This window comes from Cupressus sempervirens, chromosome 4, assembly GCF_028749045.1.
Source record: "Cupressus sempervirens isolate cs-2001-9-10 chromosome 4, ASM2874904v1, whole genome shotgun sequence".
NCBI lineage: Eukaryota > Viridiplantae > Streptophyta > Pinopsida > Cupressales > Cupressaceae > Cupressus > Cupressus sempervirens.
In genome coordinates this window covers 490,844,220-490,870,268 of record NC_143121.1, presented here as the reverse complement: position 1 = coordinate 490,870,268, position 26,049 = coordinate 490,844,220, and the positions used below count along the sequence as shown (strand labels likewise).

Sequence of the window (26,049 nt, the reverse complement as noted above, 5' to 3'; positions counted from 1 at the left end):
CAAGAAGTACCATCAGATCTTGATGGTGATGGTGGTGGTGATGCAGATCTAATTGAAGATGAAACAGTTATTCTATTTTTATAGGGTATTGTTTTAAAAATAAGATACTATAAAGGCCAGTTATACACTCAATAATATGAGGTGCTAACAAGTCAGAAATTATAGGGAGATCTGAAAAAATATGGAAGTCATTATACCTTTACGAGTGTTATGAAGCAACTCATGTGCAAATGGTGTCTATTGGTGTATGAAGCTTTGATGATAACCATGACTGTATTGGCATTTAGGTGCAACTTTAAGTCGTCTAATTAGTCTACGAACTATTTTCAAAGAATAGTTTCAACATAATGTATTGTTTTCTTCCATGTTGATGTTGTCACATTAAGTAGCGGTGTTGGAATTAATGCTCCAACATATATGAATAAGTCAGGTGTCCAATGTGTTTCAGTTAGCTCTCCACATTCCCAGTCAACTGCCATTTGTATTAGCTTGTTGTCGTGTATTACCATAATATAGGATTTTGTTGAAATCAAGGGGTTCTATATTGTTGTATGTTTTAGTGATGAATAATAAGCTGCAAATTCCTTTTTTCTCTGTATTTATTTCTGTTGTACAATATCTCTGTTGTTTATAACATCAATGATTTAGTTTTCCCCCAAACCATTAATAGAATCTCATAGAAGACTTGTGTACAAATTTGCTCTGCAATGATCAGACTGTCATCAAACAAATCTATAAATTCTGAGTAGACTATGAGGTATACAAAAGAGAGAAAATAATGCATGTTTGTTAATAAAACAAATAACTAATTGCAGTTTGTAAACTCTGGTTTCCCCCTTCACAACTGTAAGTGCCATTATGCCAATGTTTCATGAACTATATTACTAAATACCAAACTAAGAAATATTTCATTGTGCGGTAAAAGATCTTGAAATAAATTCCATGGTAAATGGTCTTAAATAAATTCCAACAAAAGATTGAGTAGTTTGAACAAAACTTACACAATTGCCGGAAGGTAGAAACCCCAAAAAATATCTGGTGAAGAATACAACCGATTGCATATTCCAAGCAAAATATTGAAATATTAAACTTTTAACCTTCAGTCCTAACATTAAATCTTCTGATAAAATCTGGCTTTTGTTGTTTATCTCAACACAGTATAAGCATACATCTGTTGCTATCAGCCCTATGAAAAGCAAAATTGATACTCTCAAGAAAAAGATGAAATCTTTATTTTGATCTTTTTGCAATGGAATGTGACAAGCATGTTCCTGCTTTGAAGGTCGGGTGATTCAATTTACTCTTTTTCTTCGAAGTGAAGTTGTCATCTTCATCATGATCTTCCAACTTGCCTTTCAGCTTTTTCCCCTTTACTACTGTATATGGTGAAACTTTATGCTTTCTTTTTTCAATCATTTCATCAGAATCAATCTCCTCTTTTGGACACCAAATAAGCAGTGACCTGAAATCAAAAAATTGGAAAAGTGCAAATTAAGGTTTTCTGCAGCTAGCATACATGGCTGTAAGAGATTCTTACCAATAGACAGAATTGTGCATAAGAAATAGCTCAAACCAGCTAAAACCTTACATCCATTGTCAGAATAAACACATTCAGATTTTTTAACATTTTCCTAAAGTTGGGAAAACAAAAATGCAAGAACAAGAATTTAGAGAATCCTGGGAAGTGAACCTGGAGCTGCCTGATGCCAAAAGATCTTTCTGTGGATGAAATTTATTGACGGGAGTTATAGTAGCTATATCTGGATCAGCAACTTCAGCAACAAGCTGTCCATTACTCGTGTCAATAAAATCAATGGGATGCAAAGCTACACCATTGAAGTTATCACTTATGTAGCGACCAATAACTGCAAGACACTCAGAGGGATCCTGTAGATTACAGAAACTTGAATAAATTTTACTATTACAACAAAGGTTAAAGAAAATTATATGTTTGCAAAAACCAAGAAGATAAAAATGTTTCAGCAAAAAGGACCTTTGGATCCCATTCTGCACGAAAACATGTCAGGTGACGATTAAAATCGTGACTGTGGACAATTTCACGGCTTGGTGAGTTCAAATCACCAAAGACGGAATCCCACACACGTATGCGATTATCTTGGCAAGTTGTCATGATTTTAGTGCCAGTTCTTGGTGAAAAATATGCAGAGTTCACTACTCGTGTGTGTGCCAACTCTGCCAAGCAAGCTCCTGCTTTCAACTGGCGAATATCCCAAAGACGAACCTAAATAGAGTAAATATAAGTTATAAATTTATAAAACAAAATAATTCTGATCTGAGACCAACAAGAGCAATATAATGGGAATTGATGTTGATAGTAAGGTAAATGCCGAAAGCATTTATTTTCTTATCTTAAAACCCAAAATATAAAAGGAAAAAAACCATACTATTCATCTTTAATTCCAACGAAATAAAAATGCGGCAGTCTTCTGTCAAAATTAATCACATCTAGAAATTGTTTTCATACGAAAAAGGTACTTACAAAATGATCATTGCCACAGCTGATCAAAAGATCTGGATGTACTGGATTAAAATGAAGTCCCACCACTTTAGAACCTTTTTTATGGATTAGAACAGGTTCCCCTGTTTTTTTGTTTGAACGCATGTCTATCCTGCAGAACAATATAATATAATGTCAACATGCAGATTAATACAAAAATACATAAACCTATTACTACGTAACAAGCCAATTTAAAACACTATAAAAGATACAAATGGTATGCATCCAATTGTCAAAGCATTACACGTCCAGTATTCCACTAAGAAACCCCACATTCAAATCTCTAAAACAAATGATAGTGTTGAGATCAGGTAAAGTACTAAAATATTGTTTTCAACTCACTGGGTGTGGAGTACCACCAAAATGGATGAGACCATATTCAAGTTCTAGGTGAATTTGATGGAAGTAAAAACCCCCATCATGATATCTAAGCTAAAAGTCATCCAAGGGAAATTTATACATCTAAGCTTAAGGTCACAAAACGAGGTTAAACTATTTTACCCCCATCATGATATCTAAGCTAAAAGTCATCCAAGGGGAATTTATACATCTAAGGTTAAGGTCAAGCAACGAGGTTCAACTATCTATTTAAATTAGTAGGAATAGATATTGAAAAAAAAAATTCACTGTTGGATGGTTACTCGTACCCATACCCCCTAGGATGCATACCCTGGTACACATACCCAAGTATCGGGTAAGTGAGTACTCAATGGAGAGTGTCATAGCTAAGGACCTTGGAAAAAAATTCTGATTTTTCATTTGCCTATCAGCTTGCTGTTTATCAAGCTTAAATCAATATGTAATTAGTTTGAAACTTTGATGCAACAAACAGTAAACTTATGACTGTCCAAGTCAGACATTTATCATTTTCAATGTCTTTGTTATATGATTTATGATCTTCTCATTCATGTTTATAGTTTGTCTTCTTTGTTCATCTAAGCATATATTATTTTTACAAACATATTGCAAATCTGAAACCAAAAAAATACATTACATCTGCAAACTTCATCACTGTTCTTGTTTTGAAAACTCATTGTCGTGACTGTAATGTCCCCTTTTTGTACATTAGAGAATTTAAACCAAATGCATAAAATGAATTTTTTACATAAATTAATTTGGGCTTGAGGCAGATTATTTTTAAGACATTTTAATATTAAAAAGGAGATCAAAAGGTGACAAAAGGCGAAGAAGATGAAAGACAAAAAGGGGGAAGGTGAAAAGTCACCTGTTAGGTCTTAAAGAAGTGAGAGGAGCGAGCTCATTTGCAGCTATGTTTGGATATGGTTTTTGCCTTGAGTTTTCTCTTGGAAAAATCTATGAAGTGTTCAGCTCCATGTTCAAAACCTGAGGATGGAAACCTTCAGGCTCGACTTGCCAGATCAGACGCCAATCTGGTTCAGCATTAGAGGTGGATTCACAGTGTCACATCAGTGCTCACATTTGGTGTTACATGCACTTTTCTATGTATCTCCACTCTGACTGTTGTCGTTGTTTCTAAGATTGGATTTTTTATACATGTTATTGTATTGCTGGTTTATAATGCAAATTCTGAAGTATTTCACATGAGTTTTGCAAGTTATTTGCTGGTTATTATTATTGCATTAAGTCTTTGTTATATTTTCTGAAAATTATTGTGCGAACATTTGGGAAAAAATATCTAGTAGGATATTACAATGACTCATATTTTCAGATTTTCTATAAGAATATTAAATTATACTGAAAAAATTGGCGTACACTATTTATAAAAATAGACGTACCCGTACCTATACCCAAAGTACCCGTCCCCATGTAACCTTGTTTTTTAACAAGTTTAAACTTTAAACACCATACCAATTGATACGAAAGGTCAATGAGTGACATAAACATGAGCTAGCCTAAATGCTTACAAAACAAAAGTTCCAGAGGCAGAATCTTTTTTAACATAAAATCATGATATAGAACATGGTACAGAATTAAAAACCTAAGCCTACACATCCAAACCAGCCCAAACTGGAAGTTTCACAATACGGATCTCTAGAAGAACGACATTAAGACCAGCCCAAATTTCACCTTAGAAGATTAATAAGCACTTCAGTTAAGGCGAATCCAAGCAAGATTGCTGTTTACCTGTAAAGTTTCAGATAAAATTTTGAGCTTGTGAAGCACTCTGTTTGAGGCATTGGAGCCCATCAATTGCTCTCATGTGCTTTAGTGGTTTTAGTACATCCCTTCAAAGTAGCCTTGCAATTTGTGCCATGAACAAAGAATTAAGAATTTACTACCATAGTGGTATTTCGTAATTGGAAATAGTGATAAAGTAGTAGGTCCACGTCCCCTAAATGGAGAGCCAAATCATGCTGACCAGAGCAGAAAGAATCTATTCTCAAATTTTTTAACTCTTATGTCAGTGAAAATATAGAACATGCATCAAGTTGAGGTGAGTCCAAGCAAGATTCCTGTTTTCCTGTAAAGTTTCAGATTAAAAATTGAGCTTGTGAAGCACTCTGTTTGAGGCATTGGAGCCCATCAATTGGTCTCATGTGCTTTAGGGGTTTTAGTACATCCTTTCAAAGTAGCCTTACAGTTTGAGCCATGAACAAAGAATTTACAAACTTAGTGGTATTTTGTAATTGGAAATAGGGATAAGTAGTAGATCCATCTCCCCTAAATGGAGAGCCAAATCATGCTGACAGGAGCAGACAGGAATCCATTCTCAATTTTTTAAACTCGTGTCAGTGAAAACATAGAGCATGCATCAAGTGATTGAAAATAACTATTTTTACCATTCTCAGTGTTAAGCTTCAGTATACAGACACGAGAAGAGGCATGAGCATAATAAAGCTCCTGATCTGATAAGAGGCATGAATAGTATTATTAAATTGAGGATTATTTAAGATATTACATAATTCCAGCTCCATGTGACCAGTAGTAAACGACAATTAGAAACATATTAAATAAATGGAATTCAACTAAAAAAGTGAACTAGCACACAGAAAAGGTGGCTCATGAACCCATTTCTAGAGCTCCACAAGGGAAGGTTATCAAATATAATCAGGTTACAACTAAAATACAAGATCTCTCAATTTTCAAGTTCATTTACATCTTATTTCCAAAAATCCAGAAACAAGCAACATATGGTACAGAGCTTGCTGATTACTACAACATTCCCAACAACAAATCTGAAGATTATGAGAAAGCTATACTTGAGAAGATAAACACACAGAGGTAACAAGACTGAGCAAGCTATGACTATCACTAGAGGATTACTGAGCTGGACATGGGACGAATAGGATTGAAATTGCTCAAAAGGGTTCAATTATAATAGGCTGATATCCTTTTACCAACATGGGCTTGTCCAACTAAAAAACAGGAACTGGAGATTTTATTTACTGATCATCAGTGGTGCTAGTCCACTGCTAACTTAACCCTAACTATCTGGAACCACCAACTGGATCTTGACAAGATGAACTATTATTGTGTATAAAGTACAAAAACACTAACTTTCCAGATATCGTCTCCATATTCTGGAGATTTCATCAGTAAAACATTTGACATAAATGGAAAATAACATTTATATATAGTATTTTGTCCCCTTGATAATCTCAAATCTCAATTGCCTTGATGCAAGGATTCATTTACGTTGATAGAATTCAACAATTTTGACTCCAACCTGGATCCAGCTGCGACATTTTGAAAATCATAAAGCATGTGCAAGATAAGATGCAAGAATCATAGGTCCAGGTTGCGCAGGTAACTATGTACTATTCTCAGTTCTTGAGGATTTCTTAAATGAATATATAGGTAGGCACCCTGCCCCTCAACCTCTTCTCCCTACCAATTGAGAGCAAAAAAGAATTCTATTATTCAACTCTACTCCCTATTATGTGAACTTATGCTTCAAGTACATTTCTATGGCCCAATGCTCAGATATAATATAATGCACGACAGGCAGAGGCATGCATCTGCCCCCCCTAGTATGTGCCTCGGGGATCCGGAGCATCTCGACTCTCTAGTACCAATGACATGGTTGGGAACATCTCTATGTGCAAGAGACATCCTGCCACAGTCTCTGAGCATATCCCATCATCTCCCATGATGGTCAAAGATAAACCTAACTCCAAACTAACAAAGAAAAAAAATCCTTGACATGAGGGAAAAAAACACCATTAGGATGAGAAAAATGCCACAAGTGCAAGAGCCTTCAAATGGGCCATGGGATGAGAGGTCTTGTTGATTGGTTTTGAGATGTCTAAGGAAAGATAAGAAGTGACCGTCACTAATCACAAAGGCTATTGCTATAGAGTTTTCTAGTGAACTCCGAAACAAAATGGGTGGGCTGCCATTGATCACAGGCAATTTAGAGACATGCCTCTCATATTTTCCTTTGTTTTGTGACAACATCAAAGCGTTCCATTAGTGCTCGTGTAACAACTAGTTTTCCCGGGTCTTAATTAACAACTAACATACTCATACACATACAGTTATTACTTCAATTTCATAGGAAGACAATTTTATCAATCATGTTCATGTGAATGAGACTTACCGTTAAAATCATTTAGACAAAATTTCTTAACTAAGAACTTAAAACACCAATGAATTTACCATAGAAATTAAAATCCACATACCGTGAAATTTGAACCGATAAGTCATTGTAAGAAGGCTTTCGCAATCACCCAAATTAATCCACAACTACCACTGTAACAAAATCATATAACGACTACCATTGAATACCGCTATATCAAAATTAGATTACGATTACTATTAAATACCACTATATAAAATTAGGGCAACACAAACCACTGTATTAATTAGGGCATCAATTACCATTGGATCATTTAGGGCTTCAGATACTATTGTATCACTTAGGGCTTCAATTACCATTGGATCATTTAGGGCATCAGATACCACTGTATCAATTAGGCTTCGGATACCATGTAATTCAATTAGGGCTTTAGATACCACTGTATCATTTAGGGCTCCAGATACCACTGATTCAATTAGGGCTTCAGAAACCACTAATTCATTCCTTTCCTTTCGATTGCTTAACTGTGGCAATATCATAAGATAGAAGATATGCTCATATTCGATAATCATATAAATTTAAAAACATCCATAAATCTATCTCTCGCATCTAGGTGTAAAATGATTGTAATGATGATGAAACTCAATTAATCTTACCTTAGTCTTGCATATACATCATGAGAGTAAAATACTTATTTCCGACAAACAATTGAATGTATAACTTATCTTTGTCTGTTGTACGTCCGACAACTTGGGGAGAGGTGAAACATTGTTAGGGGCTTAAACAGCCAACCTCGAACTTTAACTTATTCCCCACACAATCTCCAACGAAAAAGGCCCTCCCTACCAAGAATTGGACTTGGAACATCTGTCACCTACTAAGCATCCTAGTATTTAAACACACTATTTGTCTTGACAGCAAGGAAATACAATAACAAGATCATGCATGAGCTATTAAAGATATTTCTTTTTAAAAATGATAAACAATATCATAACTAATACTGTTTCATGTTATCACCTATTTCCTTGGCTACACAACCGATTCTTTCTATTGATTCCCAACAAATTCATGAATAACAGATATGTTCTAGCTTATCACGATTTGTGATTTGAAAAAGATATTTTTTAAGATTGCAAAATTAAATGTTTAATTAATTAATTTAATCATATCTGATTTCTCTTCTGCGTTCTTGCAGATTCACTCCACCTCTTCACCATTTCATGGCTTCTTTGCCAGTGAATCCTGGGTGCCTGAAAGATTATGATCATTCTGTTTTAATTACACCTCTTCACCATTTCATGGTATCATTGCCGATGAATCCTATGTGTTAGAGAATCTATGAGTATTTGTTTTGGAAATTATGATAGCATGGTTATTGATGTTGGTTCATATAATCATTTAAGTTTCTACAGCTACCATTCGATCTCATAAATGATGTTCAATCACAAAGATATTACTATGAAGTTATTCCATGAAACTCTATGTAATACAAGGACCAGCAGCAAGTTATTGAGCATTAATCTCAGTCCTAACAATGTGAAGCCGACTACAGTCGAACATTCTACTCAAAAAAGGAAAAAACTATGCATTACGAATGCATATAATGCATTACTTTCAGCCCTAGCAATGTGTAGCCGACCGCAGTCAGACATTCTCAAATAAAGAAGGATTTTATGAAATACAATTGTATATATTTGTGACCTGAGATTGGGCTTGAAGTTTTGTCTAGACATGGCTCCTCTTGTTTGGCTATTTGTTCACCCGCTAGTTGAGATTTGATTGCAGATTTTAGACACCAGCAGAGTAAAGGAGAACAAGGTAATTTTTGTTGAGTAGCTGGAAAGAATGTTTTGGCTGAGAATGATTATGCTCGGCTTGAAATGGGAACATATCAGACAATGGAAAGGAGATGTTGTCTTGGCTTCTCTTAAAGGCTAGCCGTGGCTCCTCGGCTTCTATCGGTTCCAAGAAGTCCATTCGATTTCCAATTATTAATTCGATTGAACATGCCAAATGTTAATCGGTTAAAAGCAAGAATATTAAAAAGAAAAGAATAGAATTGGAAGATTATAATTCGAATATTATAATAATTCAAATGTTATTATAATTCAAATATTATTATAATCTTATATTTATATATGTACATGTAAATATATTAATAGGGTGACATCACTTTATTAAATTATTATAATATAATGGTGCCATCTCATTTTTATATATGTATGTATATAGATATATGTATTATAATAATAAGGTGAAAGATCATATTAAATCCTTAGAGGTACGTTTTATTTTTTAACTCAATTATTTTATGTTTCTCAATTTATTTATTTAAATAGCGCATGCAGGTCCCACAGATGTTTCCTATTTCAAGTCGCTAGGTTCTCAACCCATCTGGCCAATGATGGTGATGCTCCTGTGCCTAATTCTTTTCTAACAATGCTTCCACCCTTCAACGTGTTTCCTACAAAGAAATTCTCTGCAATTAAATTATATTATCATAATAAATTATTTAATCATAATGGTTAACCATCTTCTCAATTCCATGAATTCGTTATAAATAATCAACTAGCTTGTTATCTTCATTTGAAATTATAACAACTAACCATCTCACCATTTCGCAAGATTATAAAAAATTAAACTGCCAACTGACTTCATGTGAACCTCAACGGCTACATTTTAAATTAGGTCAAAATTTGGGATGTAATAACTCGCATTTGGTTCCTAAAAGGATGTTGAAGGAAGTTTAAATGCCTAGGAATCATCTTCGATCATTGCCATGAAGACTGGATGCTCTACTAAATTGGTACAAATCTAACATGGTGGTTGTTCACCTAACATATCTACATCATTGAATTTTGTCCAAAACATCAAGGAAGATGTGCACCACTCCTTCCTCCTCGGGCATTGGATTGAGCTGGAAGTAGGTGTCGGCTTTCATTACCCACGCTTGAGCAAAGATTGATCCAGATCCATCAAACTGAGACAGACTTACCTTGCTTAAATTCTTTTTGACGTCATCATTGAAGTAACTACAATTGCCCCCATTAAAGTACCTCATTCTTAACTCGACATAATCTTTGTAACATATTTCCCCTTCAATATTTGCATTCCTCCAATCTTCCTATTACTGTTCTTGCATTTCTTCAAAAGTTGGATCTTGTCCTTTATGAGGCGCCTCAGTTCTTAGAGGCAAAGTCAGCATGAAGGGTCGAGAACATGCAGAATGAGAATTTTTCTATCCTATAACTGAGTCAACCTAGTTCAGCTTGGAGTGGATTCGAGATGGAATTCACCATTGTGCTTACAAGTTCTTTTTGAGTTTCCAATCCTATTGTGTAACTGTTTTTAAGATTGGGTTTTATGCATATTGTTGTGTTGTTAGTTTATAATACAATAGTAAATTTGAAGTTGTGTTAAACTAAGTATTTTAATAAGCATGGTTCATTGTTGGTTTGTTTGCATGAGTTATCTATTGTGTTCTAAAATCTGTTTATGATGAAAATTTGGTAAAATATCCATTCAAGACATTACAGGGAAGAGATAAATATTTGCAATGAACCATCAAATGTCTCACTTTATATTCAAATCATTCTCCAAATTGTAGTTGTTGAGGGTAAATTGTAATTACTAAATTTAATTTATTTACTTTACTTCAGTAAATTTTATGTCATGTTCAATTAGTGAATTGTATATAGCTTTAGTGTTATTAATTTGCTAAGGTTGCTCAGACCCGATTTGCATCTCATACTGTCGTTATGAGACGACTTGTCAAGGTGCAACGACAATTGAGCCAAATGGTTATTCTAGTTCTAGTGGGGTATATGTGTAACGTCCCCTTTTTGGAGATGGATTTTAATGATAATATAGTTTAGATATAAGATAAAACTAGCATTTCCATATAGTAGTACAAATGGGGGTAGTAATTAACATTTGTAAAATCGAGATCACAATCATAATAATACTAAGAAATAGCAATAAAGACTAGATTATATTCACAAGCATCATTTATACTATGGGTATTCTATAATATATTAAACCATTTGAAAATCTTTGATGTAGACATTGCATATTATCAAGTACATATAGGGGGTGACGACTCTAGATCTTTAGTATGATAAGCCATACTTCACACCAATAAGTATGTGGAGCACATAGCTGTTATGTATTTGCAAACTTTGATTTGTCACACAGAAAGTTTTTCCAATTGACTCTTCTTTTTTCCTTAACATTGTGTATGTGTTGTTCTACATCTTTGAGTATCTCTCAAAAGAAAACATTGGTTGCATGCAAATATTGTTTAGTGACTTCACTCTTGACATGGCCATAAATGTCAACCCTTGTCTCTCTGTCTTGCCGATATCAATAGTTGCTTTCTGCACTGTCAAACCTTCTGATTTGTTTATGGTTATGGCCTATGCCATTGTTAGTGGTATTTGTCGTTTGTTGCCTAGCACACAAGAATGACTGGAACAACTTTGGGGTCGTCTTTATCTCATGGTGGTCCATGGCAATTTTCAATTCTTAGTGTAACATACATTGGGATGTTGGGTGGGCTAGCACCAAGGCCATAAACCAAGAGCACCATTCACAAGACCTGATTTGTCCAAATGTTTGTTGTCAACATTGTATGTTGGCCTTTGCAAAGTAGGATGTGTTTTTCAAGTTGTTCATTACTTGCCTATTTCCCTATTGTACTCTATGTACTTGTTGCTATACTTAGTGCTTCTAGGAAATTCAAATGTTTTAACACACTTCTGTTGTGTACCTTGGTCAAGTCATTGGTTGAAAAAAGTGCATTGCATTATCAAAATCTTCCCTTTCTATTGGTGTTAATTGTTTATTTGTGTATCATCAACACTTGTCAATCTTCTTGCCTTCGTTCTGCTTCACGTATGCTCCCCAGTAGTCGACGGAATTGATCTTGCTCTTTGCTTGTGCCTTTTTGTCTAAACATTGTCTTCAAGGTGGCCACCGTTGTGAACTATTCCCATATTGCTCTTCTAGTCCACTGCACTATGTAGATAGGCTTGTCCATCACAGGGGGTGATTGTGCAAGGTCACCGACAAGAATTGTGGAGACTTCTCCAAAGTACATGTGTTGATTATGCAGAAATGGATGCTAATCTGCTACCAATTTTCAGAAAGTTTTGGCCCTATGAAACTTAATTCATCAATTAAGATTGTACTCAATTAAGATGAAACTTTAAATCTTCCTAAAACTTTGTTAGCGTCTGCCTTGCAACAATTACATTTCTTTTATGGTAATCCTAAGGACCGAGTGTACTTTTGACGCATGTATGTTGAATACAAATACGCTTGTTGGTGCAAGCATAAGCAATTGGCTTTTCCCCTCCGGTATTGCATTGTTCAATCCATTCCTTATGTGAGCTATCAAGTACAACTTTTTGGTACCTATTGTGCCTTGTATGATCATGCACAATGGTTGGGTAATTAGAAATTGACTATGGTGAGCAATTATTCGAGTGTTGTTTCTTGTTTTGTCAACATTTCATAACTCAACATTTCAACGTATGAAATGGTGCTTCCGTCTTTACTAGATGATTTCCATTGCCGATATGAATTGCACTGCAATGGTGTGCATGTCTTTCAATATTTCAGTTCTATCACATTTATTGTTTTTATCGAAGCACTTATTGTGCCTTCTATGATCATGCACAGTGGTTGGGTAATTAGACATTGACTATGGTCAGCGATTATTTTGAGTGTTGTTTCTTGTTTTGTCAACATTTCATACCTTAGCATTCCGAAGTCTGACATAGTGCTTCAATCTTTCCTAGATGATTTTCATGTATTTATGAATTGCACTACAGTGATGTGCATGTCTTTAGATTTTTCAGTTCTGACCCATTTAATCAAACTCGCGCTTATCAAGCATATCAAGTTCGTCTAAAATGGTTACATTTGAGGGGTCCAACTGCGAAAATAACTCCCATTCATTCATCTGTTATGCTCCCTTGTTTTTTTCACTGTCACTATCTTCCTCTTGAGGGGCTTTCTCTATATGTAGTGCAGCTGACAAGCCATACCTGATAGCCATATGCATTCATTTTCTTCCAGTTTCCAATTATCAAATCCCATGTTCGACCTATTTCCCTTGGTATGTCTCGAAAATTCTTGTATAGGAGCATCTCACTCCAACAGAATACTTCGAAGTCATATGAGCCTTCATCATGCATGCTAAAGAACTTTGGGTAAACATTAACTACGGATTTATCTTTTCTCTCTTTCCACTTGCATTCTTTACAACTTGTTGAGTAGGTATAAGATCTTACAACTCTAGCAACGTTATTGTCTATAGTTCTTGGGGTCGCTTAACATATGTCTATATGTAGGTAGACAGCATTTGGCTTTCATCTATCATCCATGCTATTCATTCGAACACCTTTCGCCAACATTCAAATATGCGAAAGGATGGCTATGGAGAATCCAGGGTAGCTTTTGGAGCATGTGGCATGTTTCTTGTGCTTCGGTGTCATGCTTGACAACTATTTTTGCCATGAATTTCCGGTACTCTGTGAGAGCTAGTGTGTCTACTTGTTGTGTTGCCAATGTTCTTGCTAACATATTTGTACAAGTCTCAAATATTTTCTTTGGTTTAGTTGCATACTTGGCAATATACTTTAGATTGAGGGCTTTTGAGACAACTGGTTAACAATCTATATTCGCTCTCCATTTTGCTAGCAATTTTGGGTTGTGTATGTTTAGCTTGTCGTCATTTCTCGCAAGTTCATACTTTTTAATCCCCCCATTATCACAGGATAGGATGGAGATGGGTTGTTCTTTCCATGGAGCTTTGTGTCGACACTCTTTTTTCCTTTTTTTTCACAAGCACTTTCCTTCTCTACATTTGGTGTGTTGATGAGCACAATTTACAATGTTCTCATAGTCATCTTTAGAATCGATAGCATATATCTCAATTCTATTAAGAAAACAAGGGTCATCCTATGGAAAACGAGAAATTGGGTTGCTCATTTGTTTTGAGTTGTGAGGGTTCCATGCACACATACATGTCAAGGTACTACTTTGCTTGAGTAACTTATGCAGAACTCATCTAATCCAGTTCATCCATATCTAGTGCATAGTGAAGCCAAATAAACTCATGTATATGTGTCGTTCCTCTATGTTGCTACTCATATATATACCAGTACTTTCACATCTAACATTTTTCAATCACTTCTTCCCTACAAATTGTGAATCATTGGTGCAAGTATAATGTTATTGTTACATCCCAATTTTTGACCTAATTAAAATATAGTGGTTGAGGTTCACATGAAGTTAGTTGATAGTTAAATTGGTTATAATCCTGTGAAATGATAAGATGGTTAGTCGTTATAATTTCATGTGAAGATAACATGCTAGTTGATTATTTATCACAAATTCATGGAATTGAAAAGGCAGTTAATTGTTATGCTTATTTATAACTACTTGTGATAATATGATTTAATTGCAAAGAATTTCCTTGCAGGAAATACGTCTAAGGGGTGAAAGCATTGTCAGAAAAGAATTAGGCACAGGAGCATCACCATCACTGGGCAGATGGGTTGAGGACCTAGCGACTTGAAACAGGATACATTTGTGAGACCCGATTGAGCTATTTAAATAAATAATTTGAGAAACATAAATAATTGGGTTAAAACATAAAACATACCTCAAAGGATTTAATATGATCTTTCACCTTATTATTATAATAGATATTTCTATATACACACATATAGATATAAAAATGAAATGGCACCATTATATTAAAATAATTTAATAAAGTGATGTCACCCGATTAATATATTTACATGTACTTGTATAAATATAAAATAATAATATTCGAACTATAATCTTCCAACTTTATTTTTCCATTTTAACATTCTTGCCTTTAACCAATTAACACTTAGCATGATAAATCGATTTAATACTTGGAATTTTGAATTGGCTATAATCTTTTGAAATTGATGGAAGCCAAGAGTCTTGATCGCTCTCCATATACGGAAGTCGTAAGGGAGAGACAGGAGGACCTTTTCCTTGGTACCCAAACTTCTCCCTACCTTGCTATGTTCAGATTTTCCCTTGTTTCATTAACCAATGCGACCCTGCATTGTTACGTTTACATCTTGCCATTGATACAACTGCAAACTACCATTGAAATGTCTGCAAATGCCCTTGGTACGTCTGCAATCTGCCATTGATACATTTGCAATTTCCAACCTTGTTCAGATTGGGTGTTTTCAACTCAGCCGAGCAAGTATTTTCCGGCTAGGATACTGAGGTTAAGCACTGAAGGAATCGTGAGGGAGCCAATTAGATTTCAAATTCCCCAAAGAATACATATCAGGTCATGAGTTATCTTTCTATGTTCTTGAATGCTTATTCTACTACAGCCGGCTAAGCTTCAGAGTCTTTTCTATAATACTGTGATTTATATTATGCAATTTGCTGGCTGTTCTCCAAGAATTATATTGAGTTTCTCTTTTATTTTTATTGTATTCAGAACCATCTTCTAAAGAAGTCGAGTAGTATCTCTTCAAAAGGAATCTCATAATGTGTAAAAACCTTCATGAAGTTATGACAAGTCTTGTGCTGTCTCAATTTATGATAAAAGATAATTAAGAGCAAATTGCGCATAACTTTTTCCAAAACACCTAGGAATCACCAGCAAGATGGCCATGAATGGCGAAGACATATAAAAGGGTTGAGTGCTCATAATTTTAATACACTTGGGAATCACTGGCAAGATGGCCATGATATGGTGAAGAGATGTAAAAGGGCAAGGGATCATAATTTTAATACACCATGAAATCACCGGCAGTGTAGCCAAGTATGGTGAAGAGGTGGAATGAATCTGCAAGAAAACAAAAGAGAAATCAAACAAGAAAACCTTAAATGAAATATATTTAATAGCTCATGCATGATCCTGTATTGTATTTCCCTGCTATCAAGACAACTGGTGTGGTTAGATACTAGGCTGCTCAACGGATGGCAAGATGATCCCTGTCTATTCCGGGTAGGGAGGGCCTTTCTCATTAAAGATTGCATGGGGATAAAGTTATGGTCCGAGGTTGGGTGGTTAAGCCCCTAACAATGTTTCACCTCTCTCCAAGTTGTCGGACATACAACAGACAAAGATAAGCTATACATTCAATTGTTTGTCAAAATAAGGTATTTTTATTTTTATGTTATATATGCAAAACTAAGGTAAGATTAATTGAGTTTTATCATTGTTACAGTTATTTTACATTTAGTTGTGAGAGAAAGATTTATCTGATGGATTGTTATATCAATCTTACATTTATATGAATAATAAATATGAGCATATCTTCTAATCTTATGATAGGTAAGAAATGATACAATGGTATCTGAAGCCCTAATTGATTCAGTGGTATCTGAAGCCCTAATTGATTCATTGGTATCTGAAGCCCTAATTGATCTAGCGGTAACTAAAGCCCTAAGTGATACAGTGGTATCTGAAGCCCTAAATGATCCAATGGTAATCAATGCCCAAATTGATACAGTGGTATATGATGCCCTAAGTGATACAGTGGTATCTGAAGCCCTAAATGATCCAATGCTAATCAATGCCCAAATTGATACAGTGGTATATGATGCCCTAATTTTATATAGTGGTATTTAATGGTAATCGTCATTTGATTTTGATATAGCGATATTGGATGTTAATTGTTATTTGATATTGTTATAGTGCCATTTATGAACTAACCTAGGTGGTTGCAGAAGCATCCATACAATGATTTCTTGGTTCAAATTCCATGGTATGTGAATTTTAATTTCTATAGTAAATTCATTGATGGTGTTTTAAGTTCTTAGTTAAAAAAATTTGTTAAACTAATTTTAACCATCAATCTCTTTCATAAGAACGAAACTAAATGTCTTCCTATGAAAATGAAGTAATAATTGTAATTCTTTGATATGTTAGTTGTTAGTTAACACCCGAAAAAAGTGGTTGTTACAACTATGATGTGAGGTTGTCAATTATGTTTTCCGGTCGTTGATTATTTGGCTGCATATTAAAAAGTTTGTCTCGTGAGAACTTAGCGCACTTAGTGTAAATAATAGTGTGGGTTAACCTCATTGATTGATCATGCTGGCTATATCTAATCAATGCTTTCTCCAATAAGTTCCTATACCTCTGATTGTAGATCCAAAGTTCATGAGCTCTTCAACCAATTGTAAATCTAAAAGGTCCTTGAGCTAGGAGCGGAGGTTTTCAAAACTAGATGGTATATTTTCCTCCACTTCTCTCTTGACGAAGATGGTGGCAACACTCTAACTGCGATGTCTCATTATAAGGTTATAGATGAAATATCGAAATCGTGGGCATCTCCCAAAACTCTGGTCACAATATCACATCAAATGTAATGCTATGTCATGAATTTTTACCTCCCTTAGTTGTGGTTGAATGGTTTGTATTGAGCCATTAAGGAAAAGGGTGGGAAATGCCATGTCGAGTAGACCATCTGTATTGTACTCATTTATTGGAGAAGTGTTAATTTCAAGCTAGGTTATTTTGTTTTTTGCATCATTGTTTGGGATCAATGTTTGTTTTATAATTCCAAGCTCACAACAACTCATGATGATGACGTGAAACTCATGCTCTATTAGTTTAGATCTTCATCAACATCCATTTCACCTTCCAACAATACTATGTCTTCTTCTATTTCAATACTACTGAGCATGTTGGAAAGTTTGTTCTTCCATCAAGGAATTCAGCAAAACAATTTCCATCATACTAGCATCATTATAGTATGGATCATACCTGACTTTATATAGTAGTGCATCCCTAACACGGCTCCTATTCACATAGCAGTCATAATAATGGCCTTGTGTATGCATCATCTAAACTATGAGAACATCCAACTTACATACTCTTCGTGGGAGCACCCTCATAATGTTTCTTATGTCTTGTGCAAAGTTTATTGTATGCCCTTTGTATTATGTTGACATGAAAAACTTCGCGTTACCTTTACGATCGGATTTACTTTTGCAATGAGCATTTCTTCCACCTGGGTTAGTCTCCTCAGAACCTCAAGATGGTTTTCCGAGTCCACTTTGTTTAATGTTGAGAATCGATGTACACCCTTTTTCATAAAGCATCTTCTACAAGTTTGGGTAGAGTTTGATGTTTGGACAAGCATGGTCGGATAAGATTCCTTGGATATGTTGTAGACTATTAAGTTAGTGTGTCTATTCTTTGGCAAAGTTTCTTTAGCACTCTTATGTATTCGACCTTCGTGTTACTTTTGTATGTGCAATTTATTGTTGTTCTTGTGGTGTTTGCTGATATATGTATGTTGCCTTCTCATTACTCAAATTTAGTGTTGGCACAGTTGCTTGTTCTCTATGGCAAGCACGACATTTTTGGGTGGCATTTTGGTGTTGTAATAGTTGTGCTTCTACTTTGTTTGGGGTATCAAGTTCTTGGCTTAACTTTCTAATGCACCTACAAACTGCTATTTCATCCATATGTCGTGCATAATATTCCCTACTTTTTCTTCAACTTTCCTGTTGTGTTATTTCGTGAAGCGAAGCTTGCAATTGGATCTCTCCACTTCCACTATACATCTATGGAATAAATTGAACATTGGAATAATTAATTTCTTCTTTATTATGTAAACAAACTTTACAAGTGTAAAAATTATAACTAAATAGACTTAAGACCCTTATTCCAAGAGAGCATTGTTAGGTATCAAAGATCATTTAAAAGATGACTTTTTTACTAAAGCATTTTGCAACGCAATTAAGTACATTCCATTTATTTTCTTCAGAATTAGGTATGTATACATGTTTCATATTTGCAAGATTACAATAATTATGTGTGTGTTTTCAGATTGTCGCAATGTATAGAAGTATTACTTTAGTAGGGTGGTCAGCAGTGACATATTTAGCAGTCATATGTCCCCAGTATATTTTCAGTTGTCCCCGTCCCAAAAACGTCTCAGAGACTTGGGACACCTAGGAGACTTTGACTTTGACTTCTAGAACAAATTAGACTTTGACTCTCAAAGTAACACAAATTTTGCATATGAATTCTTCTATTGTGTATAAGTATATGCTTTATCCATGTTTTCATATACATATTTTAAATTTCTCTATATATTTTAATTTTCCCTATTGTTATATAGTCGTCCCCATTTCCCATCCCCACCCGTCCCCAAAATTGGCAAAAAATTTGCCGTCCTAGAAACCCGTCCCGTTGTCCCTTGTCATCCCGGTCCCAGAAACTCAGGGGAACATAGGACAAATCTGAAAGAATATTCTAAACTTCAATTTTCAAGATGAATAAGCAAAACAAGGATCTTGTATTAATTTGAAAAATTGAGTACAAATGGTCTTGTTTTATTTTCAATATTCAATATATCATAACTACATAAAAATATTTTATTTCTCCATCTTTAATAACTAGTCCTTTTATGACGTATTTTCTTCTAGACCTATCACTTATTCTTTTTCTTTTTTTATTCTCCAACTTCTTATTTATATCTGTCTTCATAAGGAAATGTGAACTTTCAATTTTTAAAGGCATTTCTCTTCAAAATAAATCACACCCATTTTTGTTAACTAATCGTACATCTTCACCCTACTCTTTTTTTATTTATTAATATTTTTAATGAACACAAGACAAGGCCATTATAATTCATATCGATGGTGTATATTCAAGGCTAACTTATTTCTTTCTTTTGTACACAGAAACCTTCCTCGACGAACAATTTTGTTTCAAGTGTTGTTGAAAATAAAAATCTGCCTTTGATTTGTATCAGATTAATTTTGTTGCAAAAACTTTGCCTTGTGGATCGTAAAACTTTGCCTCAAGGATCATTTCTTTTCAATACTTCAAGTTCCCTGTGCCTTTTCTTCTCCGCTTGCTTGAGCATTTGTTCTACCCTTATACGATGAGTACTATATTTCCAACCAATATCTGTGTAGAATGGAGATGACATTATATAGGCTTCTTGTCTCGTATTTTATCCTCCCTTAGTTGCATCCATCTCAAGGGTTGAAGCTCGTAAGAACAACTCCCAAAAATCCAAGCTAGTTTCAAAAAGAAATCTTCATTTCCACAGTCAATATATGCAAAGCCCTTAGACATTTCAAAAGTTTGATTCCTAACTGAGCGAATGGCCTTTACTCCGTTAGACTTATTTACGAATTGTCATATATGTTCTTCATTTACCTCCATTGCAAGGTTAGAGAATATGATAGAGCATTCGTAGGCATATTCAAACCCCTCTATCTCTATTTACAGACCTGATAATCACGTATTCAATGTTCTTTCAGTAACTGGGCAATAAAACTATAGCTATTGCGTAACATATTTAGTGTTCTAGGCATTCCGGACAAGCCTCCTCAATGTTTTAAAGAAATACATGAGCCACGAGTTATCATTGCTAGGAACAATCTTTGTTCTCGCTTGCCTTAACTCCAACCTCTGTGTAATGGATACCCCCAAAATTTGCTTACAAGTATTCACAACTATATGGTAATTTTATCAAACACTTAGCTTGCAGTCTCCGTTATGTGCTACAACCCTTATGGCTCTAAAAGGTTGCTTGTATCGTGTTGTGTTTGGCATGTAACATAAATATAGGAATTGAAAAAGCATAACATATATCGCAGAAATAACCAGCACACTATATTTATATTAATTTTCAAAATTTAATAAACAAGTGCCAAGTTGACTCACTGAATAATCCAGCAATTAATTGGAACAAACATTGTTTACATCAAATAGTTGAGGGTGTGGTTCTTGCATTGACCTGCTGCAACAATATGTAACTGCTACAGTAACTCAACTGCTGTAGTGACACGGCTAATACAGTGATGTGCTGTTATAGTAACTCAGCTGCTACAATGACATGGCTGCTACAGTGACGCACTGCTACAGTAACGTGGCTGCTACAATATCTGGCTACTGCAGTAACTCGGCAACTATAGTAACTCGACTGTAGTTGGAAATGCACCCAATCTGCCCAATATAAAGTTGATAGCAATGAATTCCAAAGGCCAAACCCCAAGCGAATGACGTCTAAAATGTCACAAGAGAGGATAGATGTCCTCTAATGCCAAAAATAGATCTACAACTCATGCATTGATTTCTACTCATAATCAGCCTGCCAAATGAAGCCACTAATGCTCCCTTTTATTCTTTCTCCAAGGGTCCATTCCACTCACATGAGCAATGTGGGATAAAAGATGTGCAATATAAAACATACTAAAATAATCACTTATGTCCCTTAGGCACCCCTTTTGATTTGCACACATTCCCATAGCATTTAATATTAAAGTAACACTTTAATATTTTACAACTAAATTAATTGTTACTTTAATAATATAAAATATATTAGCTATCAAACTCCGAATGGCACAAGTGATAGCTCATCGGAAAGCTCTCGTCATGGACTATCAAATTCAATCACCAAAACTAGCCTCCCCCGTGTCCCGCTAACTTACTAAAAATAGTAAGTATGCCTTGACTAAGTAAATCAACTCCATTTTGGCCCAAACTGGAGATGACTAGGCCAAAACACTCTAAGATCCCTTTAAACCCTTCATTAGCCCTCGGGACCATGTAGAACTAGGCTAATGCACACACAATTGGTCGATTGCTAAAGTGGGGACATTACACTCTACAACTATGTAACAAGAGGAACTCTCTAATGGTTTTCAGATTATCTAACATGCAATTTGGATTCTAATTCCCTTGATCATTTTCCAAGAATAGTTTCAAATAGTTTCAAATTCCTTTGTAGTATTTCAATGACTATTCTCTTCATCAAAATGTTCTTCGATTTTCCCCAAAGTTTACAGTCATATTTGAAAATAGGAATTCACTTGACCCCCTTGACAAATAGTCATCATGCTTCTATGATTTGGTTTTCATGTCCCTGGTAACGAAAATATTTCCTGAGAATTCAAAATGATCAAAAAAATTGAAGACTGCTTGCGAGATGGAATACGCAAGATTTTATAGTTGGAGAAGATGACAAGAACTGTTTTGGAAGTCAACATAAGCATTTTGGCATTAATCGCTTTTTTTTTGTTAGCAAGATAAAGAATGTAATGAAAGCCATGCATGACAGAGAATAAGGTGTGTGTTTATATGCCCTAGTTCTAAGGTTGACTATTGATAAAACAACCCATCAGCAAAAGCTTGGCTAAAAGGGCTAGTGATGAAAAATATGAAGACTATGTACTTTGGTACAACTAGCAATATGTTTTATAGGTGCTCACTCAACTAGGTTGTGTTGTTCTAGAGAGGAGTAATATTGTAGACTTCCCTGAGCATAAAATATAAACTTTTTTTAGGAAAATTTATCTTTGTAGGAATTTAGGCTCTATCACATTACTCGAACCTTGATAGTCCACCTTGTTTGGAATGGGTTTAGCTTCTTTATGGGTGTGGTCGGTACCGATGATTTTGCTTCACTTTGCATAGGTTGAAAACCATATACAATTCTTTTGGATTTTAGTGGCATTAGTGATCCCTTTCTTGGATTTATCACCAGGACCAAAGCTGCATCTATGTCTTCTTCGGCAAGGCATCCTTGTTCCATCCAGATTTGTATTGGCTAGCCAATGATCTCTTGTTGCATGCTTGACTTTGAGCTTGGCAACTATAATCCACCTGCATAATTTTTGCATGTTTAGCTATTTATATCACTTTAACAACTCGTCAAGCAACAAACAAGGTAGAGATTAATACACAATCTGAGTCTAACAATTTTGCACACCTTAATTTGCTTCTTTTTGAAGAACTGTACTTCGTCAATTGAATGATCCTTCACAAATGTGTCCCAATGTCACATAATGATTATACAACATAGGCAGGGATGTAGTTCACTTGTGTTTTCCATGAGATATGTCTAGTTTATAGCATTTGTTGTGCTCTTCACCTCGTCCAAATCTAGAAACTGCTATAATTTGTACAATAGGCTAATTTACAGTTGCACTAGTATAAATTTGGCTAATTACATCACATGTCAATTTTGTCGACATTCTACTAAATCTTCTATCCTTCTACAAAAGCATCATAATTGTTACATACGAATCTTTATCTTGGCTCATTTTCTAAATTAGTATTTCTTGTCTGGGGTAAGTCTTCACTCTTCCTCAATTGTGTCAATGTGACATTTCACCTATATATTAATTGTACATTTCATGAGTATAGTGTTTTCCATTGCCACCTTCTAATTATATTAGAGTTGTATATTTCATGAGTATATCATTTTTCTTTGTCGCCTTCGGTTCATTGTGTCTTTGATTCTACCCCTATGGAGAGTTACACATTCTGCAAGTAAACTATAGATGCATCTCTTGTTGCACACTTCTGTCTTTGAGCTCAGCAATTATAATCCACTTGCATAATTATTGCATGTTTAGCTATTTATATCACTTTAACAACTTGTCAAGCAACTAAAAAGGTAGAGATTAATACATAATTTGAGTCTAACTATTTTGCACACCTTAATTTACTTCTTTTTGAAGAATTGCGCTTCGTCAATTGAATGATCGTTCCTTCATAGATGTGTCCCAATGTCAAGTTATGATTATACATCATAGGTAGGGATGTCATTTGCTTGTGTTTTCCATGAGATATGTCTAGTTTATAGCATTTATTGAACTCTTCACCTCGTCCAAATCTAGAAACTGCTATAATTTGTAAACTAGGCTGATTTACAATTGCACCATTTTAAATTTGGCTTATTACATCATGTGTCAATTTTGTCGACATTCTGCTAAATCATCTGTGCTTCTACAAAAGCATCATAATTGTTAGATACAAGCCCTTATGTTGGCTTATTTTCTTAATTAGTATTTCTTGTCTGGGGTAAGTCTTCATTCATCCTCAATTGTGTCAATGTGATATTTCACCTGTATATTAATTGTAAATTTCATAACTATTATACTAAGTTGCCGATTTGGGTTCGGGGACGCATTCGGGTTCGGGTTTGTGGGTTCAGCCAAAAAACAATTTCCAATTTGGGTTCATGGGTGGGTTGGTGAGTGTGTATATATATATATATATGCAAGAAAAAGAGAAACATGCATTAAAAACTAACTTATGAAGTCATTTCATAGTATGAATATATCAATGTTACTTGATCATTGATCAATGCCAAATGTCAAAGATAAACATTAAATATTGGCTCATTAATCAATGTTAATATTGTAAAGATAATCATACATTGAAAATATTAAAAAAAAGATATTTTAATGTAATTTGAAACACTTTTATGGCCCACAGTCCCAATCAAGGACCCTGCCCAAACCCGGACCCAGACCCAAGCATGAATCCAAACCCAGACAAACCCGGATCCAGACACGAGCTGTAGGGTGAACCTGGTAACTAAGTGACTATAGTGTTTTCCATTATTTATAATTAGTTGTATATTTCATGAGTATAGCATTTTCCTTTGTCGCCTTCGGTTCATTGTATCTTCAATTCTACCCCCTATGGAGAATTTTGCATTCTGCAAGTAAACTGTAGATGCATTCCTATATTAGTATTGTGATATTACTCAATTTTTTTCTGTAATTGAAATCTTATCCTTCTCCCAAACTAAGCCCCATCTAAAACATACCCTAGAACTATCTTTAGTCTTAATTAGAATCTAATCTTAGTGAAGTCAAATCTTAAATTATTTAATCAATAACATTAACTTGTTTGGACAGCAAAGAGTACCTTCATTTTTTCAGATTGATTATTAATTAATAGAAGAGATTCATCCTTTTTTTAAGTAGTGTTAAATTCATAACTTATTTAAAACTCTTGACTTACTTAAGTTTTTATAAGTCAAAACTTTATAGGTCAGCAAGGAATGTCAACTTTATATTTTAAGTTAATAACTCATATTGTTTGATTTTATTTTTTATTAATTTTACAATATCTCTATACAAATCTAGTTTATATTTAAGAATTGAGTTATAACTTCTTTGTTTTACTATTGAAAATGAAAATATTTGAAACCAATTTTTTTTAATAAGATTGGAAGATTTCATTTTTAAATCATTATAACTTGAGTTGAAATCTATTATTCTTTGATGTAAGCTATTATTATAAAATTTTAGAACTTCTAGCACAAATATTGTGCATAGTTTTGTATCAGTTTGTCGTTATTTTATTATTTCATAACATAGTCCACATTTACGAAATAAGTGTGTACATCTAATTTGGACAAATGCATCCATTTAACATGAACCTTGCAATTACAGGCACCAAGCAAAACTGGGTTTTTTCTGTATAAGTAGTTTCTTTATTTATCTATAATTCAGAAACATGGAACTGTACATGTAACACTACTAAGACAACATGTACATTGGATCCTATCTTCTCTATTTTCCTCCCTCTATCTTTTCCAGAAGACTAATACAGAAGAGCATGTATCAGTTTGAATGTCATGGCCACTGTAATCTTCTGTCAAGCGTCTCAAGATTGCATCAAGAAAATACAGGTCTTAGCTTTCTACATCAAAAAAAGAGCTACTAACTTTCATATTACTAACCTATCCCATTTTTCTACAAGAATATAGTACCCAATTTTCAGTCATCTATACAAAGGCCTTGTTCAACAAATCCTACAAAAGTCTGGAATGCACATCTAATACTCATCATATCATATTTCATGTTCTAAATTGCAGTATTTTTCTATAACTCCAGAGTCCACACACCTTATGCTGTCCCTGCATAGCCTTCGCAATTTATTCTGTCTCGTCGTCCTGCACACTTGCATAGATTTATTCACCTGACTCACATCCCTTATTATTTCTGCACTACTAGCGATGATATATTTGGCAAGCCATTTTATCTCTCCTTGCGATCCTCTAGTTTACGAAAGCACAATCTGCTTCAAATGCTCCTTTCTCAGCTGCAACCAAGTGGGGCAGGTCTCCGAAATGTCACTTGAAATGGTAACGTCACTGGGTATTCTTGTGTTCCCCACAACCCAAGGGATTTACCAGCAATCAGGTATGTAGGTAACTTGCATGCACACATGCTACATTTATTA

At 34.7% G+C, this 26,049-nt stretch overlaps 1 protein-coding gene across 1 annotated transcript in view; it reads right to left on the bottom strand.

The window, feature by feature from the left end:
* Positions 1-928: 928 nt before the first annotated feature.
* Positions 929-26,049, bottom strand: part of DDB2 (damaged DNA binding 2) — a 171,643-nt gene continuing 146,522 nt past the window's right edge. The window contains exons 8-11 of the mRNA XM_089825626.1: positions 2,501-2,630; positions 1,994-2,242; positions 1,691-1,887; positions 929-1,462 (exon numbers count right to left, since the gene is read on the bottom strand). Of these exons, the coding sequence (XP_089681752.1) occupies positions 1,231-1,462; positions 1,691-1,887; positions 1,994-2,242; positions 2,501-2,630 (808 nt within the window). The 3' untranslated portion in view covers positions 929-1,230. The remainder of the gene's footprint in view (positions 1,463-1,690; positions 1,888-1,993; positions 2,243-2,500; positions 2,631-26,049) is intronic.